Source organism: Vigna unguiculata, chromosome 10 (genome assembly GCF_037176805.1).
Source record: "Vigna unguiculata cultivar grain cowpea cultivar isolate G323 ecotype 2 chromosome 10, ASM3717680v1, whole genome shotgun sequence".
Classification (NCBI taxonomy): Eukaryota; Viridiplantae; Streptophyta; class Magnoliopsida; order Fabales; family Fabaceae; genus Vigna; species Vigna unguiculata.
This window is the reverse complement of record NC_140801.1, coordinates 13,767,331-13,780,347: the sequence shown is the minus strand read 5'-3', so window position 1 is coordinate 13,780,347 and position 13,017 is coordinate 13,767,331. Positions and strand designations below refer to the sequence as shown.

The window sequence follows — 13,017 nt, the reverse complement described above, 5'->3', positions numbered from 1 at the left end:
TGATGTCTTATAGGAATTTGGGTTACTTTTGTACGAAGGTGTCTTGTAGGAATATGATGGAAGAGTTGCACGCTTATGTGTAAAAGTGGCTTAGTATAATCTCTAACACCCTATAGTATATGTTGTAGGATATGCGAAGGTTGTCTATAGTGATGTAGTAGTAATTAAATATTTATAATTCTTCACATATTAATACAAAATAACAATATCTGATATAAAATTAGGGGTCATACAGGATTTAAATAAATTAGTCGTTAGAGTCTTAATACATTAAAAAAAATTGGTTATATTATTTATAAAAAATTATTTACGAAATTTTTCGTAAATAATTTATTTTATTTAAAAAAATTGGTCGTAGATAAAGTAAACGTTCATGAATAAAGATAAAAAAAATTATTGACGAAAATTTTGTATATAAACATGAAAGACTTTGTTAGAAATTTTTTCTACGAAACATTACTTACAAAATTTAGTGTAGATAATAAATATCATAAAAAATTATAAAAATTATTTAAAAAAAGAGTTACCTACAATTATAAAATTAAGTATTGAAATTTATATTAAAGTTAATGGTAAAAGTCATGAATAACATATTTGTAAGTCATTTTTAATAACAAATATAAATATAACATTTATATAAATAATAAATTTGATCTTAAGGGAGACACAATATTTCTCTATTTTGTAAAAAAATATTCAGATAAAATTCAAACAAAAAAATGGGGTACTAAATTGAAACAAATAAACATATATGGGTACTAAATTGAAACAAATAGACATATATGAGGACTAAGTTGAAATGAAGACAATGACACTTGTCAAGTACCTTGCCACGTGGCGATACCTTGCCACGTGTCACTGACAATGCCACGTGTCACATCAAGGATTTGACACGTGGCAAAAAAAAAATTTAAACAAAAATTAAAAAATAAATTAAAAAATAAAATAAAAATTTAAAATTTTTTAAAAAAAATTAAAAAAAAAATTAAAAAATCCAGAGGCTGACACGTGGCAAGGTAGTTAACGACGTTTGTGAAGACTTAACGGAGGGTACTACATTGATGCAATAATCAAAATTGGGTACTAAATTGAGACAAAGTTCAAACTGGGTACCATTTTGAAATTTTCGAATCAAAATGGGTATGATCCGAGTAATTAAGCCTAAAAATTATATTATCTTTTATTAAAAATATAATTTTTTAAATTAGAGACATTGTAACTAATATTTATCTAGGCATTTTTTTTCCAAGTCAGTAACTTGGACCTCCATCGACATCACTCGAAACATCCACCCTCACTCAAAACCTCCATTGGCATTGGACCGTGCCTCCATTGCAGCAACGCAACAACTTGGCCCGTATCCCGTGTTGGGTTTTTATTTTAATAAACTTAAATGTATTAGCTGTTGGGTGGTTAATGTACTAGTCGTTGGGTGGTTAATGTACTAGCCGTTGAATAGTTAATGCACTAGTCGTTGGGTAGTTAATGTACTAGTCGTTTATAGCTGTTGGGAGTACAACGGACGAAAATTGTAAAGCCTATAAATTGTATTGCTTATGGCATGAATAATCACAACAAGAAGTGAATAAGTTTTCCATTCTAGAGCCTCTTTCTACTAACAAAGTGGTATCAGAGCCAGGTAGACAGCCAGAGAGCTAGAGAAAGCTAGGTTGTTCTTGAGTGTTAGAGAGAGTCAGTTGTCCGAGTGTCTCAGTGAAACAAATAGTGAGAGAGTGATGGCCAACAATATGTCCTTACCCCAGTTGACACAAAAAGCCAACTACAATAAGTGGAGCATGCAGATGAAGGCCTACCTCGGATCCCAAGACGTATGGGATGTAGTTGAAAGTGGCTTCGAAGAGCCAGAGGATTCTGATGAACAGACAGTCGCCCAGATTGCTTCATTGAGAAAAACACGAGTCAAAGACAGGAAAGCTATGTATGCATTGTACCGAGCTGTGGACGATGCAGGCCTTGAGAAGTTAGCAAACGCTACGACTTCAAAAGAGGCGTGGGAGATCCTGGAGAAAACATATAAGGGAGATGACCGTGTGAAACAGGTTCGTCTTCAAGCTCTCAGAGGAGAGTTTGAGAGGCTGCTGATGAAGGAGAACGAAGGGGTAACCGAGTTCATATCTCGGGTGGAGACGGTAGCAAACCAACTCGGCAAGAATGGGGAGCCGTTGCCTGCAAACCGAGTTGTGAAGAAAATTTTGAGGTCATTGACAATTGACTTTGACAACATTGTGTGTTCCATAGAGGAATCCAAATACCTCTCAAAACTCACGGTGGAGGAGCTCGCTGGGTCCTTGGAAGCGTATGAACAAAGAAGAAGAAAGACGAAGGAAGACTACTTTGGCCAAGCACTCCAAGCAAAGACAAATTTCCAGGAGAAAAAGGCGTTTTATACTCAGAACACTCAAAGCAGAGGAAGAGGCCGGGGAGGTAGAGGAAACGGTCGCAGTGGCCGAGGTCGAGACAGACAGGAAGGAGAGAGAGAACATACCAACACCCAAAATTGGCGCGGAAGAGGTCGCGGTTCATGGAGAGGAGGTCGGGTGAGCAACTCAAACGTTGAGTGCTACAAGTGTGGCAAGTACGGTCACTATGCAAAGGATTGTAACTCGGATAGGTGTTACAATTGTGGTAAAGTTGGGCACTTTGCAAAAGAGTGTCGATCTGAAAGTAAGAAGGAAGTGACGACCAATTTTCTCACAGAAGATGTTGAAGAGAATGAAGGGTTGTTGATGATGTTAATAGCCGAGGATATGCAATTGAACAACTTGACAGGATAACAAAGAAGTTCAACCAACTCGGTGTGGTACCTTGACACAGGTGCAAGCAACCACATGTGCGGAGATGAGCACTTCTTTAAAGACTTAGCAAAAGTAGAAGCTAGGGATGTGTCTTTTGGAGATGATTCAAAGGTTGCGGTAAAAGGTCGAGGAACGATCTGGTACTTGCAGAAGGATGGTCGAGTTGGGGAAATTCGAGACGTGTACTATGTACCTGATCTCAAAAGTAACATTTTTAGCATGGGACAGTTGATGGAAAAGGGTTACTCGGTTTTGATGAAAGATTGAGTACTAAACTTGAAGGACAAACTTGGACGTTTGATTGCTCGTGTAGAGATGAAGAAAAATCGAATGTATAAGTTGGAATTAAAGATCATACAAGAGAAGTGTTTGAAACTTGATGTCCAGGATGAGACAATGATGTGGCACTTCCGGTTTGGTCACTTACATTTTGACGGGTTGATGGAATTGGTGAAAAAAGGTATGGTGCATGGGTTGCCAAGCATGGAGTTCAAAAGTAAATTGTGTGAAGAATGTATACTCGGCAAACAATCGAGGACTTCGTTTCCAAGAAATGCCAAGTACCAAGCAAAGGAACAACTGGGCCTAATTCATACCGACGTGTGTTGACCAATTACTCCTGAATCGTTCAGTGGTAAGAGATACTTTATTTCTTTTGTAGATGATTTTTCACGAAAGACATGGGTCTACTTCTTGAAGGAAAAGTCTGAGGTGTTCAAGGTGTTCAAGAAGTTTAGAGTGATGGTGGAGAAGGAGACAAACAAACACATTAAGGCTGTTCGGTCTGATAGGGGAGGCGAGTTCACATCAACAGAGTTCATGAAGTACTGTGATGAGCACGACATAAGAAGATTTTTGACAGTCTCATACTCACCACAACAGAATGATTTAGCTGAGAGGAAAAACCGAACTATTCTTGATATGGTTCGGTCCATGATGAAGAGTAAGAATATGCCAAAGGAGTTTTGGGCAGAAGCTGTACAATGTGCCATTTATATACAAAATAGGTGTCCACATGCAAGGTTGAACGAAAAGACACCACAAGAAGTATGGAGTGGACAAAAGCCGAGTGTGTCTCATCTCAAGGTGTTTGGCAGTGTAGCATATGCCCACGTACCAAGTCAGCAAAGAACGAAACTCGAGGATAAGTGCAAGAAGTATGTGTTTATTGGGTATGATGAGATGACAAAAGCCTACAAATTGTTAGACCCAATAAACCAAAAAGTGATAGTAAGTCGTGATGTTCGAGTAGGTGAAGCCAATGAGTGGAGTTGGAACAACTCAGTTGAAGAGATGAGTGGAGATACTAGCCCTTCAATTGCTATACCATCGGCTACAGAAAATTTTGAAACCACTGACGATGAAGATGAACCCCGACGACCCAGAATACGAACCATACAAGAATTGTATGAGTCTACTGAACAGGTACATGTTGTTTGTCTTTTGGTAGGTTCTGAGAACATAACCTTTGAGGAGGCGGTGCAAGATGAGAAGTGGAGACTTGCAATGGATGAGGAGATCGATGCAATTGAGCGCAATAACACGTGGGAGTTGTCCAATCCCCCAACAAGAGCTCGACCCATTGGTGTGAAATGGGTATATAAGAAGAAGATGAATGCTCAAGGTGAAATAGAGCGTTACAAAGCCCGACTTGTTGCTAAGGGCTATAAACAAAAGGAGGGAATTGACTATGCTGAGGTGTTTGCGCCAGTCACTAGAATGGAGACAATTCGGTTGCTAATTTCAATGGCAGCTCAGCACAAATGGTCGATCTATCAGATGGACGTGAAGTCAGCATTTCTGAATGGAATCCTGGAGGAAGAAGTTTATGTTGAACAACCACTGGGATACATGAGAAGAGGAGAAGAGAAGAAAGTACTAAGATTGAAGAAAGCGCTTTATGGGTTGAAGCAAGCTCCTCGGGCATGGAATTACCGCATTGACAAGTACTTCAAGAAGAAAGGATATGAGCAATGTCCATATGAACATGCTCTGTACATAAAGAAAAGTAAAGGTGATGTAATGTTTGTTGCTCTTTATGTAGATGACCTTATATTCATGGGGAACAATGCTGAGATGATTCAAGAATTCAAGGACATAATGACAAAGGAGTTTGAGATGACAGACATGGGATTGATGGAGTACTTCCTTGGCTTGGAAGTCAATCAGGGTGAGAAAGGGATTTTTGTGTCCCAAGAAAGGTATGCCGAGGAGATCTTGAACAAGTTCAAGATGACAAACTGCAACCCGGTTTTGACCCCAATGGAACCGGGTACAAAACTCTCGAAGTTTGATGGAGGAGACCGAGTTGATGCCAACAAGTACCGAAGCTTGGTTGGAAGCCTTCGCTATCTGATGAGTACAAGGCCAGACTTACTACTAAGTGTTGGTATAGTAAGTCGGTATATGGAGGAGCCGAGCTACAATCATTGGAAGGTTCTGAAGCGAATACTAAGGTATATTCGAGGAACAATATCACTCAGACTATACTATACTAAGTCAGACAACTACGAACTTGTAGGGTACTCAGATAGTGATTGGTGCGGAGATGTAGACGACCGGAAAAGCACATCTGGGTATGTATTTTTCATGGGCCACACAGCGTTCACTTGGCTTTCAAAGAAGCAACCCATAGTAACATTATCAACATGTGAAGCTGAGTATGTTGCAGCATCATGGTGTGTATGTCATGCGGTATGGCTTAGAAATCTTCTAAGAAAACTAGAGATGAAACAAGAAGGTATTGTGATACGAGTGGACAACAAGTCGGCCATTGAGTTGGCGAAGAATCTGGTCAACCATGAAAGGAGCAAGCACATTGATGTGCGTTTTCATTTCATCCGAGAACAGGTAAAGGAAGGTAATGTGGAGCTGGTGCATGTGGGAAGCCGAGATCAAGTTGCAGATTTGTTTACAAAACCACTACCGACTGTGTTGTTCAATAACTGCAAGAAACTGATCGGGATGGAGGATAAAAGAAACATTTAAGTTTACGGGGGAGTTTTGTTGGGTTTTTATTTTAATAAACTTAAATGTATTAGCCGTTGGGTGGTTAATGTACTAGTCATTGGATGGTTAATGTACTAGCCGTTGAATAGTTAATGCACTAACCGTTGGGTAGTTAATGTACTAGTCGTTTATAGCCGTTGGGAGTACAACGGACGAAAATTGTAAAGCCTATAAATTGTATTGCTTATGGCATGAATAATCACAACAAGAAGTGAATAAGTTTTCCATTCTAGAGCCTCTTTCTACTAACATCCCGCACAACAGCTCACGTCGACCTTCATCGACCCACACAAAGTGACTTCATCGACAGCAACAGGACTAATGTTCGGTCCGCAAAGCCAAGGTGTCTGAAAACCCTAAACCCCCAAATCGCTCAATCCTTCTTTGGAGTTACTTGCTTTCTCTGCCAACCTTGAGCACGAGTAGCCTCGCGTTCTCCAAACCTGCCACCAAGATCCTCTTCGCCCGCTACCTCTCGAATGTCAGCCATCGTGTGTAGAGGAGACGGGCGCTATCTCAACTAATGTTGACGTTGTGCTCGAATTCGACAACACGCCCTTCTTAGTGCGCCTTGTCACTGTGAAGGTCATGTGCATATTGTTGATGGCACTCATGTGGTCTGCTCCCATGCCCTCGTCTTCCATATCCTAGTTAACATGATGGTGAAAGGGATTGTATGTGGTGGTCTGCAAGTAAGTTTGGGTGAATCTTGGTCACTAGATTTTAATTAGATCTTACATTAACGCACATGACATAGCCTTGGAAGATTTTAATTTGAATTTTATGTTAAATTCCATTAATTTGATTCTATTACCTTTTACGGTGATGATATATCCAATTTCTGTGGAATTAATTTCGAAGTTGTGTTTGATGTTTTAATATAATTGCTTTAGGCAAAATATAAAAGCCATTTGTTGATTGATGAATTCTTGTTTCCAGTCTTGATCAGGTTATATCAGTTCAAAGTTCAGGGGTTTTGGAAGAAAAAGATAAATCTCCAAATCCTCGTAAGAGATGACGTGACACTATACGGTTTTGCTTCAAAGCACAAGTACTGCTAACAGATAAGATTCCCCATTGAGAACAAAACTAAAAACTGTCACCTTTTTTTAAGAATTTGAAATTTATGCCCTTGGTTCTCCATAGGATGAGAAGAATTCTTGGTGTGTTTGCATGTGCTATATCTTTGTTCTTGGTGTGTTGAATTAAACTTCTCGATGGGATGAGAAAAATGCTTATTGGTTGAAATTTGGGAAAAAGTTGTATTTTAAATTTAATTTTCTGAAACAATTACTAAATGCATGGGACAACATGTTTTTACTTTCTTTTAATTAGATATGTAAAGTTTAGTGGCTTGCTTTTTCTAAATCACTAATGAAAGAGTAGTTTCCTTTTATGATATCTGTACTGGACCAGAGGAGTGATTCGGTTGCAGTCCTAGATAAGGGGTTTTCTTTTAGTTATTATTTGGTGAATCTTGGGATCAATATTTTGTAACTAATTATGATATAAATAAGAGAATTACTCCCATGGTCAAGGGACAGAGATTTTTTTGACCTAAGCAAGTCTTAAGCTATGGTTAAAAATATTTCTTTCTTTTTGTTTTTGGTTAAGAATTATCTGGCACTTTTCTTGACCAGAACATTGGCGCCCACCGTGGGGCTCGGTAAAACTCGATCCCAACTCCACCAAATTTCAATAATAAACGCTACAACAAAAAATAGAGATGAATCGCGCAAGAAGGCAGAAGAAGATCTACGACTCTTAAGGGAAGAAACACTCAAAGAAAGGGAGATACTTCGGAAGGAGACCGAGGATACCCATCGTCGGCTGGAGGAAGTCCTTCATCATCAAAAGCAACTGAAAAAACTCAATGAAAACATGCAGTAGCAGATTACGCCTCTGCAATACTCACAAGAAACTTTTGACATATGCAAATCATGAGAAGATGATCATTCTATGCTCAGTTTCTACTTACAGATCAACAATTATTCATTGCGATTGAAGCTTACGCTCTTTCTCGATACAGGTACGAAAAAACCCAAAGTTCCAAGTATGTTGCTATTTTTTGATATAAAAAAAAAAGAAAATTGGACAAAAATTACAAACCAGAAAATCTAAACAATTTCCTGATCACAATCATAAATCATTCTACTCTTCTTGTATTATGTAGGGGTCACAAGTATAAATTTAATAGTTTTACAAATTTGATTAAATGATTTCTTTAGGGCACTAAAAATAAAAAGCTAGAATGATTAATAAAAAAATATTATTTTTGTAATTTATAAAATATACATTGTTATGTTGTTTTAACTTAAATATATAGTCGGATAATGTAATCTTAATTGGGTGTACAGGAATAATAAATTGATTTGCTAAAAGATAGTAAAATATATTTATATAAAAGAATTATTATTATCGATTCTTCCTTTTATTTTTAACCATTTTATTAGAAAAAGAGCAAAATAGTGAAATTAATGAATAATACAAGTTTTATGAATTAATTACTCGTCGTCCTTTTCAATGCATAAAACTAAATGACTTTTACATTAAAGTTTGCCTTTGAATTATTAAATGAAATATGTGTTGTGTTATTTATATTAAAATGTATGTTTCTCATTAATATTTTATTTAATATTATTAAATAAATAACTTTTAGTGCGAAGTATTTTATATTTAGAGGAGTTTTAAGAAAATATTCTTAACAATTTAGGGAGATTTAATCTACCGTAAAGTTGTTTCAAAATATCAATATAATTATTTTATATGGTGCTAGAATTATAAAATAAGATTGTTTAAATATATAAACTAAGATTTTGATACATATGTTAAAATGTGAGTATTATAGTAAATATTACTAGTTATCTTTAAAATAAATTTATTGTTACTAGATATAAATGTGTTCTGGTGTTACTTTATTTAAATAACAAACGTAATTATTTTATAATAGTATGTTATTTTAATCAGCTTAAAGTGAAAATTATTTAATTAAAATTAAGAAATTTATAAAATGTTTTATATATAAATATTACAATTGTCATATATATACATGGGATGTTATGTGAATTATTAACGGGAATTTCGTAGATATATTAAAAGTTCATTCATCATGTTTAAATCAATGAAGATTGGCTTCATTGGAAATAAGATGAAAGAGCCTATGTGCTTGAGGTTTAAAGAACCTATGAGTTCTATTCCGAGTTTATACACTCGATGTAAATTCTAAGTTTATACACTCGATGTAAATTCCGAGTTTATACACTCGATGTAAATTCCGAGTTTATACACTTGATGTAAATTCCGAGTTTATACACTCGATGTAAATTCCAAGTTTATACACTCGATGTAAATTCCAAGTTTATACACTTGATGTAAATTCCGAGTTTATACACTTGATGATAAAATTACGAGTTTATACACTCGATGATAAATTTCCGAGTTTATACACTCGATGATAAAATTACGAGTTTATACACTTGATGATAAAATTACGAGTTTGTACACTCGAGGTTAAAAGGAGTTCTATTTTCTTTAATTTGGTGTTTGCAGGATGAGGGGCTTGGTTTATGAACAGGACTGAGAGCTCGGTTTATAAACGAGTTATTATTTGCTTTGGAGTTTTGGTGTTTGCAGGAGTGAGAGCTCGGTTTATAAACGAGTTATTATTTGCTTTGGAGTTTTGGTGTTTGCAGGAGTGAGAGCTCGTTTTATAAACGAGTTGGTAGGATTGAGAGCTCGGTTTATAAACGAGTTATTATTTGCTTTGGAGTTTTGGTGTTTGCAGGAGTGAGAGCTCGGTTTATAAACGAGTCATTATTTGCTTTGGAGTTTTGATATTTGCAGGAGTGAGAGCTCGGTTTATAAACAGTTGATTAAATTAATTTAAAAGGTTGAAATTGTGGAGCGTGAAGATAGGGAGTAATGATGATTTTATGGAAAGTGGTGAGGAGTGGTTGTTGACAAGACAAATTCTGCTCGCCTCGTTTTGAAGATGAGACCGTGCAAAATTTGGAGAGCTATGTACTGGACCAGAGGAGTGATTCGGTTGCAGACCGAGGGAGAATATTAACTGAATTAAGTTCTGTGTTTGGTGTCGTTTTTAGGAGTTAATGAGGTTGTTATATCCTTAAATATTTTAGGAGTAGAAGATAATTTTGTTTCTGAGAGATGTTGTTATTTTTAAGAAATATTTTAGAATTAGATAAGGGGTTTTCTTTTAGTTATTATTTGGTGAATCTTGGGGATCAATATTTTGTAACTAATTATGATATAAATAAGAGAATTACTCCCATGGTCAAGGGACCGAGATTTTTTTGACCTAAGCAAGTCTTAAGCTATGGTTAAAAATATTTCTTTCTTTTTGTTTTTGGTTAAGAATTATCTGGCACTTTTCTTGACCAGAACAATATCTAAGTAATTCTTGATATCTAAATCCATACAAGACAATATTGTTGGTTGACTATATTGCAGATGTGGAGAAGAATATTGTTGGTTCGGCTACAATGTTGAAAATGATCATGATGCAAAGCTCGTGTTGTCTTCTAAGAGGTAATTATTTAATATACATGTGCACATATAAAACTCTTAAGGGTCATGTTATTAATCATTAGATTTTTTTTTTGCGAGCATCCAATATGGAATTGGCATCTTACAATCTATCCAGAATGAGCCCAAAAGGCTGAAGAAGTCTCTAAAGGTTGTTGAGGTATTAATGTTAGCCTGTTTTGAGGTATTGTCATTGTTGAATAGTTGACTAATGTTCAATAGATGAAATTAGCTTCACTACTATGTAGTTGTCTGTAGATTGTTAATTTCTCTATCTCCAACTCCAAATTCATGGTTCCTTCATCCCAGCAGAATAATATGCAGATCCTCTCTCTCTCTCTTCATATATATATAGTTGCCATGTGAGTGAACCTTCATTGCAATACATGACTTACGTACTCACTAAAAGACAAATTGAGTTATTCTTAATTTCTCATAATACTACATTACTTGGCTCACACAAACCAAAAATTTTCCTTCAAAACTCAACCCACGCACACACTGTACCTGAAAGAGGATAAGAAATAAACCATAATTGTTTAGACTTCTTTACTGTCAATTTTAGATTTTATTCTTTGATTCTGTTTCAGTGGTATACTTCTAGGCATATAATGTATTTGTGCAATTCAAATTTATATCCGTAAATACATGTATAAGTAGTTTAATTTGATGCATTCAAACTTGTTTAGTTATTTCTAGTTAATCCTAATAGTGTTAGCCATGTCTTAGTTTTGCATACTCATTCTAGTTGCTAGTTATTAGAATAGTTTTTAAATTCTAGTTTTGAATAGTAAATTTTAGTATAAGTTGTCATTTTGATCTGTTATGATTTTCCTGAATATGGTTTCATCATTTAAAACTTGTTGGATTAGTCTCTTTAGCATTTATTTCATTCTAGTAGTCTTCTAATTTTTGCATAGCTCAATAGTATTGTAAACTTGCCATTCTAATTTTAGTATAAGTTTTCATTTTGATCTGTTATGATTTTCCTAAATATTGTTTCATCATTTAAAACTTGTCGGATTAGTCTCTTTAGCATTTATTTCATTCTAGTAGTTTTCTAATTTTTTATATGAAACTTGTTGAACTCATACTACTCTCAGGATTTTATTTATTTGATATTACCTATTTTCCTAGGTTTCATAAAGGAAGCAGAGTGAGTGTTTTTGATTATCATATGTTGGGTGAATGTTAATCCATGATTGAAACTTTTATTACTTGAGATAGTTAGTTGTTAGATGTTTTTTCCCCTTTGGATATTTTAATTATAGTGCTAATAAAAAAATGGTCGAAGTGGGTTTGATCTCGTGACCCTTTGAAGATTAGACAAATGCTCTACCACTAAGTTAAGAATAATATATTGTTAACTATTGCATTGAGGTCTATATATCGTTCCACGAATTCAAAATGTTTTTCAATTCTTTTATACTTAAGTTATCCAAGAAAATCTTCGTAGGTAATTTATTTACAAAAATCTTCGCAGGTAAATTACTTACAAAATCTTTTGTAGGTAATTCAAATATTTTTTTTCACGAACAGTTTTCGTAGATAATTTCTGACGCTGTGATTTCGTAGGATGAGCATATAATATATAGGTATATTCATGCATTAGTTTAGGACATTTTTATTCATTTGTGCATTATTGGACTCATTTCATCATGCATTATCTAGTTTTGGATCATACATTTGGATTGATGCGTTGTTTGTGTAAACAGGTATGAAGGAACTAAGTTAGACACAAAACAACATGTTCCACAAGTGTCTGGTGGATTTGGCTTCAAAGATGTGAGTTTCAAAACAATTTGTTCCACAGGTGCCTGATGGATTTTTCCATGACCTGTGGTTTTTTGCAGTGAATTGGAGGATACAAAACAGGGTGTTCCACATGTGCCTGGTGGATTTTCTACGACCTATGGAGTTTGCTTCAGAAGATCATGCGAAAAACAGAGTGTTCCATAGGTGACCTATGGGTTTTTCCACAACCTGTGGATTTTCTAGGGAGAAACTTAAAGATTACGTGGACTCACAAAGATTTAAAAGGAAAAGAAAATATAAAGAGGATAGATAGGGGGAAATAGTTAGAGGAGAGAGAAAATCATCACAGCAAAGAACGTGGGGGAAAAGATAAAAGGGAGGCGTTCACGAAAAAAAAAAAACTTTCCTTCTTCTTTCTCTCTATTTTCGTCTGTTGTTTTAGGTACCGTTTAGAGTTTTTCTTTTCATTATGCATAACAAATTTCTCTTTGTTGGAGGATTGATGTAAGACTTCAGATTATAGGTTCTACTCTTTAAATTTGATGTTTTGTTAATGTTCTTCATCTCAGTGCTTTGTTTATGGTTTTATCGTTTATTTATGAGCAATTTCACAATTGGAAAATTGGGGATTGTTTGCGATTATAAACAAGACAGGATAGATTATGTTATAATTGGAAAATTGGGCATATCTAATTAGTTAGCAATAGAGACGATTATTGATTTTTCATGATTTTATTGAATTTTTGTAAACTGACCTAAGGAATTGAGAGTTCGAATTCAATAAATAGATTTTACCTACTAAGAGATTAGGGGTAAAATAACTCAGTAAACTCAAGTGGATGATTACATTACGTGCATCGATGGAAAGGAGTAGAATTCTATAGGAAAAAGT

The 13,017-nt window shown here is 35.2% G+C and overlaps 1 protein-coding gene across 15 annotated transcripts; it reads left to right on the top strand.

Annotated features, from left to right (window-relative positions):
- The first annotated feature begins 6,022 nt into the window (after nucleotides 1-6,022).
- LOC114166837 (uncharacterized) lies at nucleotides 6,023-12,688 on the top strand. Of its 15 annotated transcripts, none has more exons than XR_014985099.1 (7): nucleotides 6,024-6,517; nucleotides 6,765-6,876; nucleotides 7,466-7,854; nucleotides 9,375-10,373; nucleotides 10,452-10,530; nucleotides 12,086-12,155; nucleotides 12,224-12,688. XR_014985099.1 is itself a non-coding variant. In XM_085667675.1 (5 exons), exons 1-5 carry the CDS (start codon nucleotides 6,502-6,504, stop codon nucleotides 12,089-12,091), a joined length of 315 nt encoding a protein of 104 aa, XP_085523801.1. In that variant the 5' UTR covers nucleotides 6,026-6,501; the 3' UTR covers nucleotides 12,092-12,688. The 15 variants fall into 15 exon arrangements, 4 of the variants coding, with proteins under 4 accessions (XP_085523801.1, XP_085523800.1, XP_085523803.1 ...); XR_014985100.1 differs by having other exon boundaries at nucleotides 6,026-6,517; nucleotides 10,296-10,373; XR_014985098.1 differs by having other exon boundaries at nucleotides 6,765-6,832; nucleotides 9,375-10,530.
- The last annotated feature ends 329 nt before the right edge of the window (nucleotides 12,689-13,017 follow it).

Excerpts from the sequence above, each read along its gene's own strand:
- LOC114166837 (XM_085667674.1), top strand. Across the intron at positions 10,374-10,451 it reads CTCGTGTTGTCTTCTAAGAG|CATCCAATATGGAATTGGCA; the intron begins GTAATTATTTAA and ends TTTTTTTGCGAG. Across the intron at positions 10,531-10,628 it reads AGTCTCTAAAGGTTGTTGAG|ATTGTTAATTTCTCTATCTC; the intron begins GTATTAATGTTA and ends AGTTGTCTGTAG.